Raw genomic sequence first — 19,177 nt, forward strand, 5'->3', positions numbered from 1 at the left:
ACCCCTAACAGTACAGTAACTCACAAATCTATATTAAAGTCCAGTCATGCAAAAAAAAAAATATATATATAAATAATAATAATAATAATAAATAAAAATACTGTGATATACTGTGATATACTGCCAGAATCCTGAAAAATACCGTGATATGATATGATATATTTTTTTATGGTATAGTACTGCAATATATATTTTTTGTAACACTGCATCAGTTGAAAAAAAAGGTTGTATCGTTAATTAATAGTAGCATTTAACATTTGTGACAGAAAGCGAGTCATTTTGTCTTGTTTTATCAATGTTTCAGCTACATATATGCCCATATATGTGAAAATGAATGTATTTTAATAGCTACAGTGTAAATATATATATATAAAAAAAAAACTGCTCTTGAGTCTCTGCACGGATCATCTTAATATTATGCTACAAATGTCTGCTATGTTCTTGCTGGATTGTGGGGGGTGTGACGTGTGCAGGTGTGATGGACCACAATATGAACCAATAGGGTGTCAGAATGGTATATGTTTATACTTCCCATCCAATCACAATCAGATTCACTCTATCTGGATGGAGAGATTTATCTGGATACAGATTTTATTGAACGATGAGAAGCTGGAATTAAAACAAGCTAAAATTAAATAGGAGTAACGAGGCTGTTTTTAAAATTAAGGTTTTTTTTTTTTATCATATCGCCCAGCTCTACATAAGATGATGGCATAAATAAAGGCATCATAATACCCTTAAATTTAGACTGGTGTTTTAATCAGGTCTGATTGGTTTGATTTGTAATAATAAAAAAATCTGAAGCTCAGGCCAATATCCAAGAGGAATAGGTCAAACATTATGAAAAGCCCTGTATATTTAAAACCATAACAATATATTGTGCTTTTTAATGTTAGATATTGACTAAGCTCCCTTTATCAGCACAGTAAAACATCTTGCACACACATGTAAACATACACACAGCCCTGTTCATACTCTACCATTCATCTGCCAGTGCCACATCTGGATGCTCCAAGTCATGAAGTCCTGTCACAATAAAACACAAGAAGCCTTTGTTCTTATGTATAATGAGCATGTCTCTCCAGCACACAGGATCTGAGTCTGAGCACGAGAGACAACCTCAGATAATCTGAACTTTACCAAGTTCTGCTCAAGCGTTTACTGCCTTCAGTTTACTGCACTGCAAGCACACATTTACGCTTTATACTTTTCTCTCACTTTATACTTTTCTCTCACTTTATACTTTTCTCTCACTTTATACTTTTCTCTCACTTTATACTTTTCTCTCACTTTATACTTTTCTCTCACTTTATACTTTTCACTCACTTTATACTTTTCACTCACTTTATACTTTTCTTTTACACTTTTCTTTTACTTTATGCTTTTATTTCACTTCATTCTTTTTTTAATATATGCTTTTCGTTCACGTTATGCTTTTTTCACTTCATGCTTTTCTTTCACTTCATACTTTAGGCTTTTAATTTACTCTCTGCATTTCGTTCACATTATGCTTTTTACTGATTTTATGCTTTTTAATTACTATATGATGATCGTTCACTTTTTTGTTACTTTTAGCTTTTCATTCACTTTATGTTTTTCGTTCATTTTATGCTTTTCATTCATTTTATGCTTATCGTTTATTTTATGTTTTTTCTTTTTACTTTATGCTTTTCTTTTACTTCATTATTTTCTTTCACTTTATGCTTTTCTCTCACAATATGCTTTTCTTTGAGTTTATGCTTTTTTTGAGTTTATGCTTTTCATTCACTTTATGCTTTTCATTTATTTTATGCTTTTCTTTCACTTCATGCTTTTCGTTTACTTTATGCTTTTTTCGTTTATTTTATGTTTTTTCTTTCACTTTATGCTTTTCTTTTACTTCATTATTTTCTTTCACTTTATGCTTTTCTTTGAGTTTATGTGTCAGGAATGACCCAGGCAGGGTGACGAGGAGACGGACGCAAGTGCAGGTAGGGTGAAAATAAATAATAATTTAATAAATAAATAACAAAATAAACAAGGAACAAGCAACATGAAACAAAGATACACAAATAACCAATAACCAAAACAAATCAGAGAACATAAACTAAACCAACCAGAGATAATAAATAAACAAACCAAACAGGGCAGGGAAATATATACAAGGGAATAAACTAATAAACACAAAGCAGGGGTATATACAGGGAGCTAAGGAAGACGGAAATAAACAAGAAACTAGAAACATGAACAAGGGATAAACACAGAGACGAAGGCACGAGGAACAGAGGCTATGAAACACAGACAGAGACGAACGACAGGGGAAGGTGCAAAGACTGACGGAGGACAAGTGGCACAGGGGATCTATTTAACAAACAGGAAACACACTAGAATTGGAAACACCTGGGGAAGGGGCGGAGCTACAAATGAGAAACAGGTGGTGGAAAACTACTGACAGGAGACACAGAGGGGCACAGGTCACGTGGGAATAACACACAGAGACATGAGACAAGACCAGGACGTGACATTATGCTTTTCTTTCACTTTATGCTTTTCATTTATTTTATGCTTTTCTTTCACTTTATGCTTTTCATTTATTTTATGCTTTTCTTTCACTTTATGCTTTTCATTTATTTTATGCTTTTCATTTATTTTATGCTTTTCTTTCACTTTATGCTTTTCATTTATTTTATGCTTTTCATTTATTTTATGCTTTTCTTTCACTTTATGCTTTTCATTTATTTTATGCTTTTCTTTCACTTCATGCTTTTCGTTTACTTTATGCTTTTTTGTTTATTTTATGCTTTTTTCCCTTAATTTTATGCTTTTTCAGTTCATGCTTTTATTTCACTTCATGCTTTTCCTTTACTTAATGTTTTTTGCTTTTAATTCACTATATGCTTTTAGTTAGTACTTTACTTTATGCTTACTTTTATTTGTTGTTACTTTATGCTTTTTGTTTACTTTATGCTTACTTTATTCGTTTTTACTTTATTCTCTTGTTCACTGGTTAGTGGTTGAAGTGCAGGGACAGTTCCAGGTCTGTCATGTTGATGTAACTAATAATAAATGAATGATACCGCAGGGGTACTGGACATTAAAGCGTGTGTTTAAAAGGAATGGGTGGCTAAAATCCCTCATAAAGTACACCGCATACCCAGAATTATCATAATACATACAGGAATCTATTTCTGAACCTGCGGATGGAAAGAACACACATAGGTTCTCTCTCTCTCTCTTTCTCTCAACTAATGACTGATTTCAACAGATGAGTTGATGGTCAATTCCAAGCACACCATATGGTCAGCCTTTCTTTATTTCATTCATAATTCATCAGCCGTTTCCCCGGATGAAAAATGTCTATTTCTATCAGAGCTGACGGGCCGGACCATCACAGGAAATGCAGAGTCATGCTCTCTCAATCCCACATAGTAGCAGAGTTTAGAAACCCTGAGCGTATGAATATTAACACGCATGACCAGGAGGGGGAGAAAACCACGGGGTGAAAACACTGGTACCTGGCAACGCATTTAACCGCGTACGCACAAAGACAACATTTCATGTTATATATAGCCTATCGGGAAGTGGCGGGGCTTTACCGTCTTCCACAGCGACGCTCCCCCTGAAGAAATATTTACCGTGTCCCCGCGACAAGGCCACACCTAAGCTGCAAAATAAACACGCATCACTTTAGATTTCACACTCACATCACTTCTACACACACAAACACACAGCTTATCTTTTACCATACACTGTTTATACATTTAATACTGAAGTGATCCAGACTATGAAGAAACACATAAGGAAACATGTAGTACAGGGGTGTCCAAACTTTTTTTGTTGGGCCAACGACTCTGTAATAAAACAAATAATGAAATATACCACTTTAAATAAAACATTTTCCTGATTACTTTCATTTACACACCATTTTACTTGACTTACTATCTTTATCTATCTTTGACAGTGTTGTGTAAACTAAGATTTTTCAAACTGATGTTTAATTTCATGATGTCTCTTAATATTAAACTCCTCAATTACGGCAACTTTTAGACTCTTTGGCCCGTTTTCCTGCACTACAACTGAGCACTCTCTCCGCTTTTAGACTCTTTAGCCTGTTTTTCTGCACTACAACTTTACTCTCACCTCTTTTAGACTCTTTGGTCCGTTTCTGACACCTAGTGTTCAAATTTTGAATCTCACATTATAAAATCCTGCTTAACAGCGGGCCAACTTTCATTCTATTTCTAAAATACCTCGCGGGCCGCTCCAAAAAAGGAAACGGGCCGCAAATGGCCCACGGGCCGTAGTTTGGACACCCCTGCTGTAGTAACTTAAAAGTACTAAACAAACCAAAATAAGTTTTTCAACATAACTTTTTTGATGGTATTTTTTTTTTATATACTTAGTTGAGTAGTTCTTACCATAATGTGGATTAAACAAATAGGGTTATTCACTGCATACCAACTCTACTTCTTCACAACTTTACAACTGATGCTCTTAAACAAACTTTAAGTGTAAATTTTAATAATTAACTCTTGACAATTAAGTTCAGCACAGCTGTTAACTGAAGGCCTGAATTCCAGGTGAGTTTACCTCATAAAGCTGACTGAGAAAATACAGCCAAGATGTGCAAAACTGTGGTGAATTACATTGAAAAAAACATATTCTGGTTTGTTTAATACATTTTTGCTTACAAAATAATTCCAAATGTTTTTATGTTTGGATAAAAAAAAAAATATATATATATATATATATATATATATATATATATATATATATATATATATATATATATATATATATATATATATATATATATATTTTAACCCTTTCAGACCCTGTGCCAATCGTGTAGTTTGTTTTTTGGTACCACTTTAAAATAAGACTACCTTTATATAGGGTTTATAGATAGTTTACAATTAGTTCATTAATGGTTACTAATTAGGTTGTGAATGCCTTAAAAATCATTAATAATCAGTTATAACACATACGTAGAAAGAACAACCCTACCTTTATACCTTTATAAGACTACCCTTTATAAAAGTAGTCTTATTTTAAAGTTGTACCGTTTTTTCAAATGTTTTGTTGTACAGGACACTAATTGAGACCTGTTTTTGTCCATTAGAAAAGATCATAAACCAGTGAATGAAACAGTAGCTTAGCCCCGCCCACTGCACTGGACAAAAAATTAAAAATAAAATAAAAATCAGCAACTGAGGCAAAGTAATGCAAGCTCATTTTTACTACCCACTGTGATTCACATCATTTTTATCATGTTTAGGAACAAACATGTTAAAATTAATTGGATTTACTTTTATATAAATGTTATTTTGTGTGCATTACAGACAGAAAACAGCATTATTATAGTTTTTCATTACTGGAACATGAACATAATTCAGGTCTAAAAGGGATAAAAAGTGTGTTTAAACTCTTACTGGTACTGTATATCAACTGGTTTCTCAACTGGTCTTTCCTGGGACCCATATTTTCTCACAGTTATTAACACCTGCTCTGCTCTGTATAAACATCTCCACATTACCTGAAAGGAGTTCCTCTGATGTCTGTATAGTAGTAGTCATTATGCAGAACCAGAACACGCTTCTAAAACACAAACACAAAAACACACACAGCATGTTACACTGCCATCTGCTGGAACATCCTCTTAAATAAGATTCATCAACATAAGGTAGCATCTGTAACATTAGACACTAAAAAGAATTAAAACAGACACAAAATCATATCTAATTAAAGCACATCTGTTCAGACTCTCTCACCCCTTTATCAACGGTCTTCTTCACCTCCATAGAGAAGGTTCCCGTCTTTCTGTTCACCATAGCATTACGCAGCTGCAGCCACACACACACAGAGCAAATACAAAACATGACAATAAAGACAGAATAAACCAATAAACCAAAATGTTAAATATACAATACCATGCAAATGTTTGATGCACTTTTAGGTACCTCAAGGTATGACTTAATAATAATAATAATTTGTGTATTTGTTAAAAAATGTACTATTAAAATAAATACAAGGAACAAGTAAAAAGTTTAAACAATTAAAATAATTTTACAGATGTTCACTTGTAGCAGCATGTTTTTCTAATTGATACTAATAATTATGTTAACTCGAGTGTACGGAGAATGAAATTTAATCAAATTAAAAACTGGAACAAAATTTGCTCTAAATGTATGCATTTAATTTAAAAATATGCATTTAAATTGTATTTTTTTATTTACATTGCAAAATCCCACTTCATGCATACATAAATATATTATTTGCTATTTATTTTTGGCCAAGTGTGGCCAAACTTTTAACATAGACAAAATTATACATTTGGGAACTTGGGATTAAATGAATTGGGGAGATAAATTGTGGTAACATTTTTACACATAAATGAAAATTCAAGATTTTGTGATTATAAAAAAAAACAACCATTTTAATGTTTTCACTATGTGTTATTACATTTTATTTTAGTTATACCTACTAACTTATTACTAACTTAATAATATATCATTAAACATGTTAGCATATACAGTGGCTTGCAGTATTTATACCCCTTTTCATTCATACAACTTCTTTCACATTTTGTCATATTATTGCCACAAACGCCATAAGACATGAAAAGGAGATTCACCTTCCAGCAAGACAATGACCCTAAACATACAGCCAGAGCTACAGTGGAGATATAATGGTTTAAATCAAAGAATATTCATGTGTTAGATCGGCCCAGTCAAAGTCCTAAACCTAACCTAAATCCCACTGAGCTTTTCTATTAAGACATGAAAATTGCTGTTTACAGACGCTCTCCATCCAACCTGGCTGAGCTTGAGTGGTTTTATAAAGAAGAATGAGCAAAAATATCAGTCAATTTATGGATGTTAGATGACAAAATGTGAACAAGTTCAAGGGGTATGAATACTTTTGTAAGCCACTTTCTTTAAAAATAATTATGTTTTAATGCTACACTCTGTACTGAATTATGAAAGATAAAAACATCAACAAACCACATCATCCTTGTCCTCCCATTCAACCTCAGATAAATCCACACTGCTGTAGTTCGGCTTCCTCCTCTTCTTCCCTTCTTCATACTGTAAATACACACACACACACACAAGTCACACACACACACACACACACAAATATTGTAAAATTATTATTATCATTATTATTATTTTTTTTATGTTCTACATATAATGCATAATACTCCAAAAAGAAAGACACACACACACACACACACACACACACACACACACACACACACACACACACTGATGTCAGTAAGGAACATAAGAGCTGGGTTTGTGTTTAAGAAGTAGAGAGGGCCCTCTAGCTGATATAAATGGTACTGGAGGAGAGCAAATGGTACAAATGTATATACAAAACATATTCCATCATTGCCATAATGTAAATTTTCACGATTTAAATTAAAAGATTAAAATAAGACGTTTCTTCTAAAATTAGAGTTTTCAAGAGCTAGAGTTTTATCTTCATTCCTTTACTATACAAGAAGTTTCTTCTAAAATTAGTTTTATCTTCATTTCTATACTGTATAAATAGTTTCTTCTACAGCTAGAGTTTAGTCTTCATTTCTACAATATAAAAGTAGTTTCTTCTAAAATAAGTTTTATCTTCATTTCTATACTATAAAAGTAGTTTCTTCTAAAATTAGTTTTATCCTCATTTCTATACTGTAAAAGTCGTTTCTTCTAAAATTAGTTTTATCTTCATTTCTATATTGTATAAGTAGTTTCTTCTACAGCTAGAGTTTAGTCTTCAATTCTACACTGTACAAGTAGTTTCTTCTAAAGCTATTTTTTTATTTATTTCTATAATGTACAAGTAGTTTCTTTTAAAAGTATATCTTTTTTTTCATTTCTATACTGTACAAGTAGTTTCTTCTAAAGAAAATCCTTTATTTCTGTACTGTACAAGTAGTTTCTTTTTAAATTACAGTTTTATCTTCATTTCTATATTGCAAAAGTAGTTTCTTCTAAAATTAGTTTTATCTTCATTTCTATATTGTATAAGTAGTTACTTCTACAGCTAGAGTTTAGTCTTCAATTCTACACTGTACAAGTAGTTTCTTCTAAAGCTATTTTTTTATTTATTTCTATAATGTACAAGTAGTTTCTTTTAAAAGTATATCTTTTTTTTCATTTCTATACTGTACAAGTAGTTTCTTCTAAAGAAAATCCTTTATTTCTGTACTGTACAAGTAGTTTCTTTTTAAATTACAGTTTTATCTTCATTTCTATATTGCAAAAGTAGTTTCTTCTAAAATTAGTTTTATCTTCATTTCTATATTGTATAAGTAGTTACTTCTACAGCTAGAGTTTAGTCTTCAATTCTACACTGTACAAGTAGTTTCTTCTAAAACTATTTTTTTATTTATTTCTATAATGTACAAGTAGTTTCTTTTAAAAGTATATATATATATATATATATATATATATATATATTTCCTTTCTATACTGTACAGGTAGTTTCTTCTAAAATTACAGTTTGTTTTTAATTTCTATACTGTACAAGTAGTTTCTTCTAAAAAAAAATCCTTTATTTTTTTGTACTGTACAAGTAGTTTCTTCTAAAAAAAATCCTTTATTTCTATACTGTACAAGTAGTTTCTTCTAAAATTACAGTTTTATCTTCATGTCTATACTGTAAAAGTAGTTTCTTCTAAAATTTGAGTTTTTCCTTCAATTCTACACTGTTCAAGTATTTTCTTCTAAAATTACAGTTTTTTTTTATTTCTATACTGTAAAAGTAGTTTCTTCTAAAATTTGAGTTTTTCCTTCAATTCTACACTGTAAAAGTATTTTCTTCTAAAATTACTTTTTTTTATTTCTATACTGTAAAAGTAGTTTCTTGTAAAATTAGTTTTTTTTTCATTTATTTCTGTACTGTATAAGTAGTTTCTTCTACAATTAGAGTTTTATTTTCATTTCTATACTGTACAAGTAGTTTCTTTCTATACTGTAAAAGTTGTTCCTTCTAAAATTTCTGTACTGTCCCCTAATTCCTATACTTTACACGTAGTTTCTTGTACAGTTTGAGTTTTACCTTTATTTTTACACTCTATAACTTTTTTGTAATTTTTTTTTTACCTTAATGTCTACACTGTTCAAGTAGTTTCTTCTAAAATTAGAGTTTTATCTTCAATAATTTACAAGAATTACATTTCTATTCTGTACAGGTATTTTTATTTTTCATCACTCCATAGGCAGCACAGGTTTACAATCGTTCTGTGCTCTTTAAAGCTGTGTTTAGTGAGCAGGGTTACAGCAGGTGAAGTGGAAACAGTTAAGGAGGCTGGATGGACTCATGTTGGGCGAGAGAGTAGAGGACGTTTCACCCATTTCAGGTGGACTGAAGCGTGAAGGTGAGTGCTTTATACGTGGATGCGTGAGAGTGGGAGTAAATATAAAGCTTTAGGAGATACAGAGTACTGAGGAAGATGGAAGCTTTCCTCTATCTTCTTCTCTCTTCATCTCTTATCTCCTCCTCTCAGTGTCAGTGTCTCCTCCACCCTGTTCTCTCCTGTCCTTTTCTCTTTTCTCATTATTCTCTCCTCACTTTGGTCACCAGGCTGTTCTCTAACCTGTCTCTGCTGTCTCTGCTCCCTGAATGGAGAAAACACCTGATCGAGGACTGCTAATCAATAGCCATCAGCTGGATGAAGAAAGAGCACACCTGCAGGGATCTGTGAGTGAGAGAGAAAATACACCAGCTGGATTCTTCTCTCTCATTCTCACCCTGTTTTGCTTTCAAGAAATGATTTATGGACTTTTGAATTTATGCATGTATGGCGGAAAACACAGGAGCTCCAATGACTGATTTAAACCCTGACAACAGTCAACAGTCAGATGTCAGACGTCCATCCACTCCCACTCGTTACACACACACACACACACACACACACACAAACACGGACACAGTGCACAAACGCAACTTTTATATCAACAATAAACAGAAAACTAAAAAAATAACATTGCTGTCACCCCAAAATCAGAGCACACTTGGTTCTTAAAGGGAATGTCAGGCTGATTGGTATATTTAACATTACTCCCAAAACACACCCATGATTAATTAAGAGTATTAGTACATGCCATTTACGAATTTTAAGCTGTGCAAGGTGTACTTTTCCTGTCATTACGATAGCAAAGAGATACTGACACACCCTAAATCCAGATGTGCCATGGGCCGTGTGCCAAAATCAGTGTTTGGGTAGTTCTGATATCACCAGTTGAAATACGAAAAAATGGTTTACATTAATTTTCTCATTACTTTATATAATAATTATTACATTTTAATTACCAATAAGTGTTTAATAGTGCTGCCAACAAATTTGGCAACTTTAACATGTTCATCTGTTAATAATTTTAACAATTTTAGCCCAAATGTACTGCTGTTTTTCATTTTTCTTCACAAAGACTGGTGATGTTTTAGTGGTTTTATCACTTTTTGTGTAATAATATATATATATATATATATATATATATATATATATATATATATATATATATATATATATATATATATTCTGAATTGAATTTGGGGCTTTCTGAAATTCATCAGGAACTTAAACATAGTTTACAAATCTGTGTTCAGAGGTAAAAAAAAATACAATTAAACAGACATGGATGAATTTAAACAAATTCCCACTGTGATTATCTTACATTGATTACTTACATTAATTACTCAATTACATTTTCCCCTTAAAATATCACAGAAAAATGGTTTTAGCTATTTTCATTAAATTATTTAAACAATTACTTATTTGTTAATCGATTGTAAGCTGCAGCATTAAAATAAACGGGCATATTAAAACAATAAAATAAAATAAAATCAGCATATGTAATAATCTCAGCTACTAAATAATACATTTTGTCTTTATTTTGTCGGAGTACCTTTCTCTACTGTCCAGTGAAGACGTACTACTAGTTATTGGAGAATTGCTGTCAGATGATCACCATCCTGTCTCATCCTAGACCTTCCAAACGCTAGACTCTAACTGAAGATACAGAGAGTCAAAACAAACAACAGTCGGTCACCCCTAGTAGTGATATGAGGAATATTATCAGCTCGGCAAAATGAAAACAACTGAAATTACTAATAAAACCCAAAAGCTCCACACCTCAATGCTGAGATATGTATACCTCCCTATCCCATGCCGACATTAGAAACGAAGCCTACAGGTTCAGAAAAACAGGATTTATTTCTTTAAAACTATTCATTGTTGTTGATATTAAGCTTACAATTAGATTTAGGGTTAAACTTAGATACTTATATACAAGTTGCATATATTAAATAATAAATATAGGACAAACTTGACATGCCACATCCAGAAAATAAATAAAATAAAATATATCCAAACATGGTTCAACTGAGGTCAGATGCTCAACAAGCCCCCTCTTATTGTGCCTTTTCTCTCAGCTTGATAATTACACTGCAGTTAAACACAGGCCTGCTGCATCTGTCTCCAGCACCCCCCCTACACACACACACACACACACACTCACACACACACACTCACAACACAATACATCCAATCACTGCCATTCACAAACAGGACCTTCAGCCGGAACAGTTCATCAACATGTGTGTGGAGGAGTTCCTTCACACAGATGCCCTATTTACCAGCTATGCACAACAATGAGCATCAATCTATATTGGAATTACTAATACAAAACAATGGTATCTTGTCTAATTGCATCTGCAACAGGTATGAATGATCTATTGCATGTTTTTTTTGCATGCATATCTATAATGTAACCATTCCAAGGACAGCACTGTTACATGTTCTTATTGGTAGAATTGCTCAGTATGAACAAATATGTAAATCAAATCAGCAGCAGAATTGAAATATTTTTAATTGTGCTAACTGCAGTACACAATAACCCTGCGGAGACATCCTAGAATTGCTAGTTATGTCTCAGCCAGATATATAAACGGTTACAAGTGTGATCTGGTTTTGGCATTTTGCTGTGGAGCAGCACATTGTTCTAACTGAAGATACAGAGAGTCAAAACAAACAACAGTCGGTCACCCCTAGTAGTGATATGAGGAATATTATCAGCTCGGCAAAATGAAAACAACTGAAATTACTAATAAAACCTGGAAGGATGGCAGGAATGGTAGGAATCCCAATCAAAAGTTTCTACAGCCAGTCCAGGTAAAATTCAGGTTTTCATTGAATTTAATGTTTAAAACTAGTTTGTTAATGCACAATAACATATCTACATATCTAACATATCTACTATCATATGCCAAATGCTTAGCAATAATATGATGTGACAATACAAATAAAATAATTCCAGAGCTCATGAGATTAAGCCATCTAAAAATGTATAGCATCCAGAGGCCCAGCTACAGGATGCTATATAGAACCTGTATGCCTTAATGGAGCTCCATATCTTACATCCAGGCAAGAGGCTGGGTCCTCTTTTTAATTGTGCAGTTTTTCAATAAATCGCTATTTACCCCTCCGCTCCAATGTTATCATCGCTTATCCTTACATTCACACATATAAAGTTTCATTTATATGTCCTGACCACCAGCACCACTGTAGCCCCCCCTCCTCCTCCCCCTCTGCACACCTTCACTGCTGACCAGGTTAGAGGTGAACTTAGGAGACTCCACCCAAGAAAGGCAGCTGGCCCAGACAAAGTGTGTCCCAGACTACTTAAGTCCTGTGCAGCTGAGCTGGGGGCTCCCCTGCAGCACATCTTCAACCTGAGTCTGCATTTGGGGAGGGTCCCCACGCTGTGGAAGACATCATGCCTGGTTCCAGTACCCAAAAAGACGCATCCCAGTGAGCTCAATGACTTCAGGCCGGTCGCTCTTACATCACATATCATGAAGACCCTGGAACGTCTGCTTCTACACCACCTCAGACCCCAGGTTCAACATGCAATGGACCCCTTGCAATTCGCCTACAGAGAGAAAGTGGGAGTGGATGATGCCATACTGTACTTTCTCCACCGGACCCACTCTCATCTGGACAGAGGAGGCAGCACTGTGAGAGTCATGTTCTTTGATTTTTCCAGTGCTTTCAACACCATTCAGCCTCTCCTACTGAAAGACAAGCTGGTGGGGATGCAGGTGGATCCATATTTGGTCTCCTGGATCACAGACTACCTCACTGACAGACCTCAGTATGTCAGGTTGAAGGACTGTACATCAGAGACTGTGGTCTGCAGCACAGGAGCACCACAGGGGACTGTGCTCTCCCCGTTCCTTTTTACACTCTACACCTCAGACTTCCAGTACAACTCTGAGACATGCCACATGCAGAAGTTTTCGGACGACACTGCCATTGTGGCATGTATACGGGGAGGAAAGGAGGAGGAGTACAGACACCTTGTGGAAGACTTTGTGGCGTGGTGCAATAGGAACAACCTGCTGTTGAACACCTCCAAGACCAAGGAGATGGTGGTGGACTTCCGCAGAGCCAGGCCACCCACACAGCCAGTATCTATTGTGGGAGTTGATGTGGAGATGGTGAAGACCTACAGGTATCTCGGACTGCATCTGGATGATAGGCTGGACTGGTCAGCCAACACAGACATCCTGTACAGGAAGGGACAGAGCCGGCTCTACTTCCTGAGGAGGCTGGGGTCTTTTAACATCTGTCGGAAGCTCCTGCTGATGTTTTATCAGACTGTGGTGTCCAGCTGTCTTTTCTATGCTGTGGTGTGCTGGGGAGGAAGCATGAAGAAGAGGGACGAGATGCGTCTGAACAAGTTGGTCAGGCGTGCGGGGTCCGTGGTTGGCGTGGAGCTGGACTCTGTGGTAACGGTGGCAGAGAGGAGGACACTGCACAAACTACTCTCCGTCATGGATGATGATGGTCACCCATTACATTCCATCATCATGGATCATAGGAGCAGTTTCAGTGGCAGGTTCTTGTCACAGAGCTGCTCTACGGACAGACTGAGAAGATTGTTCGTCCCGAGAGCCATCAGACTCTTCAACTCCTCCCAGTGGAGCCGGAAGAGAGAAGACAGATGAGAAACAAGGCTCATATGTGCTTTCTTAATCACAGCCTTTTATTTTTTATTTTTTATCTGTACTGGAAAAACACCATACACATCTACACCCTGAGACTCTTTTGCCTCTTTACTGTATATACTGTTTATTTGCACTCCTGGACACTTGTCACTTTACTGTACATCCTGTACACTTACACTCCTGGACACTCTACTGTACATCCTGTACACTTGCACTCCTGGACACTTTACTGTACATCCTGTACATTTGCACTCCGGGACACTTTACTGTAAATCCTGTACTTTTGCACCCCTGGACACTACACTACGCACCTAACTTAAATATAATACTTGCACATGTTTATGTTTATGTTTAATAGTCATATCTACTAATACCTCCTATACTTAGTTTATACTTTTACTGCACTACCTCATATCTACGACTGTTTACTTCCACACGTTCTATAGTTTTTTTGTATTTATATATTTATGTATATATTTAGAATTTTATCCCTCAATAAGTGTATTGTACTACACTTATTGTTTGTTTCTACTGTGTATTGTTTTTGTTTCTACTGTGTTGTGTAATTGTGTTGTGTAATTGTGTAATCTATCTATCTATCTATCTATCATTTGATTCCAACATTTCCTTTTTAGTATCAGCTGTTTATAATACCTTAAAAAAGAAATAAAAACCTTTCTTTAATACTGATTGAATGCAATTAACCAATAATACCACAGCTTCATTCTATCAGTCTCCTGTGCTTAAACATAATCAGACTCCACCCTTCAGTTTATTAACAGTCAAGGAACAGATACTAATATTAATAATTTCCCAGTCATCAGGGTCTCAAGCAACATTAGGCAATGTTACAAAGATAATTCAATTTTACATGGATTGCAAACTGCTGTAGCCGTTCATGTAATATCCATGTGAAGATCCTTGTAACATTGAATTGTCTTTGTAACATTGCCTAATATTGCTTGTGACCCTATATATACAGGGGTTGGACAATAAAACTGAAACACCTGGTTTTAGACCAGAATAATTTATTGTGGTGACGGACAGTTCTGGTGGAAACAGGAGAGTTGAGGTGCACATTGAATTCTGCCGTGATTTGATCAGCCGTGGTTTTACGTTTTTTGGATACAATCCGGGTTAGCACCTAATCATCCCCATCCACAGTTAATCCTGTTGGATGTGGTTGGTCCTTCTTGGTGGTATGCTGACTTTACCCTGGATACTGTGGCTCTTGATACATCACAAAGACTTGCTGTCTTGGTCACAGATGCTCCAGCAAGACGTGCACCAACAATTTGTCCTCTTTTGAACTCTGGTATGTCACCCATAATGTTGTGTGCATTGCAGTATTTTGAGCAAAACTGTGCTCTTACCCTGCTAATTGAACCTTCACACTCTGCTCTTACTGGTGCAATGTGCAATTAATGAAGATTGGCCTCCAGGCTGCTCCAATTTAGCCATGAAACCTCCCACAGTAAAATGACAGGTGTTTCAGTTTCATTGTCCATATACCTTAAATGGTGCTGTCTGGGGGCCCAACGCCAACTTAGGGCCCTAAATTCCCATGCAACAGGTCTGGCCTCAAACCACACACCTACTACTTACTTTACTACCTACCTACATACATAACAACTGTGTTGCCCTGTTTTCACGCACAGTCTCTATGTTTACTGTACTTATATGAGATGTGATGTATTGTTTTATATTCATTTGTGATTTTACTAAATTAATTGAGAGGTCCAGAGTTTTTTGGGGTGAATTGTAGTTCTATTGCTATTGCATTACATTCTATTCACAACCCAAACCATATTAAAACATGGAAATCACATTAAAACACCCATGGTTGCTTTGGACACGTGTGCTATAAATAAACACACACACACTCATCACAAACACACACACACAACACACACACATAAGCAACAAAAGTGATCTTATTACCAGAGGCCGCAGGTCCGGATGAGTCAAGATGTAGCCATTGTTGGTGATAGCAAATGCATAGCCATGGATGCCCAACTGTGAACACACACACACACAGACAAACACACACCACAGACAGTGACCTTAATCAAGGATATTGTTACATTTCATAAATAGCCACACAATTCCTGGCCTTCGCTTTCCGTTCATCCCCTTTCTATCATTTTAATATCAAAGCCCAATCAAGCGTCCTGCAATTTCCTGCTTCTTATGCTGGTCTGCAGATCATGATTTACCACAGCTGCTAGCCTGGAATACCCACACAGAGAGTCAGACGTACAGAGAGACAGACAGACAGACACACGCGCACAGGCGTGAGCAACAGTGCTCGTTTCTCCTGACACACTGCTGAATGGCTGAATTCAAATGCCAGGAGAGTTTTAAAGCTAAACCCGCTAATTTTCTCTTCATGATATGTCCATAAATTAACTTCTCTCTTCCTGCTACGTAGAACGAGAGCAGTGCAAAACAGCCCAGGCTGTAATTATCCTGCCATTCTTTGTCTGAAGAGAAAAAGGTTAGAACAATCAGAGCAGGGAGAGGCAGAGGTTTAAAAAAGGGACTTCAGTGCTTAGCAGAGCTTTCTGTGAGCTAGATAACGATTAGCGAGGCTGTTTACACGAGTTCACTGGAGGTTACATCCCATCCTGTGTATGAAGCGAAAGAAATTGATCAAAACAAAGAGCATGTTAACATCTATAACACAGGTCAAACTTGTCTTTGCAAATGTAATTTAAATCATATGATGAAAAAAAAAAACTTTTTTATATTTTAACTTTTTTACCTTTACTGCAATTTGATCAGTTTTTCTGTTTAATAGAGCATATTATATGTCTAATTTAAATGCCTATTTTTATATCAGTGTTCTTTAATTCTTTTTTAAATGAGGCACTCTTTGCCTTAATTTGAGCTTATCCCCAACTTGCCAAAGTATTCATACCCCTTGAACTTTTTCACATTTTGTCACCTTACAACCACAAACTTAAATTTATTTTATTAGGATTTTAAGTGATAGACAAACACAAAGTAGTACATAATTGTAAAAAAAAGAATAAAAAAAATGATACACAGTTTTCACAATTTTAATCAAATAAAAATCTGAAAAATGTGACTTGCAAAAGTATATATCCCCCTTTACTCTGAAACCCCTAAATATTATCCAGTGCAATCAATTCAGGGCCTTCAGAAGTCTTAAAGGTCACCTTCCGTCGTTTTTTCTTTCATTTTAAAATGTCTAGTTGTGGTCTCTAGTATGAATGAATGACATGTGAGCCGTTTTTGTAAAAAAAAAGTGCTCAGGTGTCTCTGTATAGCTCTTTTTTAATGGACTGTTTTAGGGGTGTGTCCAAAATGACCGGATTCCAACTTTGCTCATGAATATTCATACATGCAAACAGCATGCAAATATCTCTCCTCTGATTGGCTAGGAGCACTGCGACGCCCCTCCACCGCTCTGCCGCTCACTGCCTCCCACCTCCTAACTGATGAGCGGTGATGTTGCGTCGCTTCACTCCGCCTCTGGGAGTTTCTCGAGCCAAGGTGGGCTGGTCTGTGAGTTTCTGCCTACGTAGGCAGAAAGATAATTCAAAATTCACCCGTTTTTCGGAGGGGGGGAGGGGGGATTTCTTTGCTTAGCTCCTGCAGACAATGGGGGCTGCAAAACAGTTTAATGTGCAGGTGTACACATTCAACTCGGAGAGACCTACTGTATTCCACAAAAAACAAGAAAAATCGGATTTTCGCGGAAGGTGACCTTTAAAAATGACTTAATGGAGTCCAGCTGTGTGTAATTTAGTCTCAGTATACATACACCTGTTCTATATCGACCTAAAAATGAACCTAAAAAGTTTCTACAACTGTCTCAACAAACCTACCAAGACATGGCCATTCATCCAAAATGACAGATCAAGAAAGAAAGAACTGATCTGGGAAGCAGCCAAGAGGCCCATGGTCACTCTGGAGGAGCTGCAGAAATCCAAAGCTCAGGTGGGAGATTATATTATTTATTATTATATTATGGGCACTATGTGTGGTGGAAAACTGGCAGTAACACTCCTCATCACCCTAAAACACACCATCCCCAGATTTAGAAAGCTGGTCAGAGTCGATGGGAAGATGGATGGAGATAAATACAGGGCAATACCGGAAGAAAACCTGTTGGAGGCTGTAAAAAGACTTGAAAATGACCCTAAACATACAGCCAGAGCTACAGTGGAATGGCTTAGATTAACAAAAAAATATTTCATGTGTTAAAATGTCCCTGACCTAAATCCCATTGAGTTTGTTTCAGGGTATGAAAATACTTGTTTACTTAAAGAAGAAGGGGCCAAAATCTTAGTATCTAGATGTGCAAAGCTGGTAGAGACAAACCCCAAAAGACCTGCAGTTGTAATTGCAGTGGAATGTGCCTCTACTAAGTATTGATATGGGGGAGGGGGGTATATTTGCACAGCACTTTATTTCATAAAAAAAAAAAAAAAAAAAGTTTTTTTTATCACTTATAATCTTAATAAAATACATTTAAGTTTATGGTTTTAGGGTGAAAAAAAATCAAGGGGTGTTAATACTATAAATACTAATCGCTTGTTTAATTGCTGGATTCCACATTCCCTTAACAAAAAAAAAAAAAAAAAAAAAAAAACATGGCCATTCTGTAGAACGTTGTGCCCTATTACAATGTATAGAATTTAAAGTTCTTTTATGTATTGATAAAAGCAGCACCATTTACAGATATTGGTCGCCTCTGGGGTCTGTTAGGTTCTGTTATGAGGTTTGCAGGTCTATATCTGTCCATGACTGCTGTCCATAGAAGCGTTTATAAACAGAGTAAATACAGAGCATACTGATATGACTCCCTCAGCTAGAATCTGCTATGGGATGTAACTAAATTAATGCTATTATATATAATTTAATGTAATAATTATACAGGCCTTAAACAGAGTCCTCCACAGTATAACAGTATATCAGCAGTAATGTAATGTAATGTAATGTAATGTAATGTAATGACAGTACCTTGTACTTGGGTATGGTTTTTAAGAGTTCTGACACAGGGACATCTGTGCCCACCACTCCCAGCAGAATGCCCTTATTCTTCTGAAATGAGAAGAGAGTACAGTGAAGTTAACAAATACATATACATATATATATATATATATATATATATATTTAAAATTAATATTTTTCTGAACTTGTATTTAGTCTTCTTTCT

The 19,177-nt window shown here is 35.4% G+C and overlaps 1 protein-coding gene across 1 annotated transcript in view; it reads right to left on the reverse strand.

Moving 5' to 3' along the window:
* Positions 1-19,177, reverse strand: part of cacna2d3a (calcium channel, voltage-dependent, alpha 2/delta subunit 3a) — a 413,801-nt gene that overhangs the window by 106,319 nt on the left and 288,305 nt on the right. Inside the window, exons 16-22 of the mRNA XM_049485574.1 lie at positions 18,982-19,062; positions 15,931-16,005; positions 6,984-7,067; positions 5,751-5,822; positions 5,516-5,577; positions 3,576-3,643; positions 981-1,026 (exon numbers count right to left, since the gene is read on the reverse strand). Of these exons, the coding sequence (XP_049341531.1) occupies positions 981-1,026; positions 3,576-3,643; positions 5,516-5,577; positions 5,751-5,822; positions 6,984-7,067; positions 15,931-16,005; positions 18,982-19,062 (488 nt within the window). The remainder of the gene's footprint in view (positions 1-980; positions 1,027-3,575; positions 3,644-5,515; positions 5,578-5,750; positions 5,823-6,983; positions 7,068-15,930; positions 16,006-18,981; positions 19,063-19,177) is intronic.

The sequence above is a fragment of the Astyanax mexicanus genome, chromosome 12, assembly GCF_023375975.1.
Source record: "Astyanax mexicanus isolate ESR-SI-001 chromosome 12, AstMex3_surface, whole genome shotgun sequence".
Classification (NCBI taxonomy): Eukaryota; Metazoa; Chordata; class Actinopteri; order Characiformes; family Acestrorhamphidae; genus Astyanax; species Astyanax mexicanus.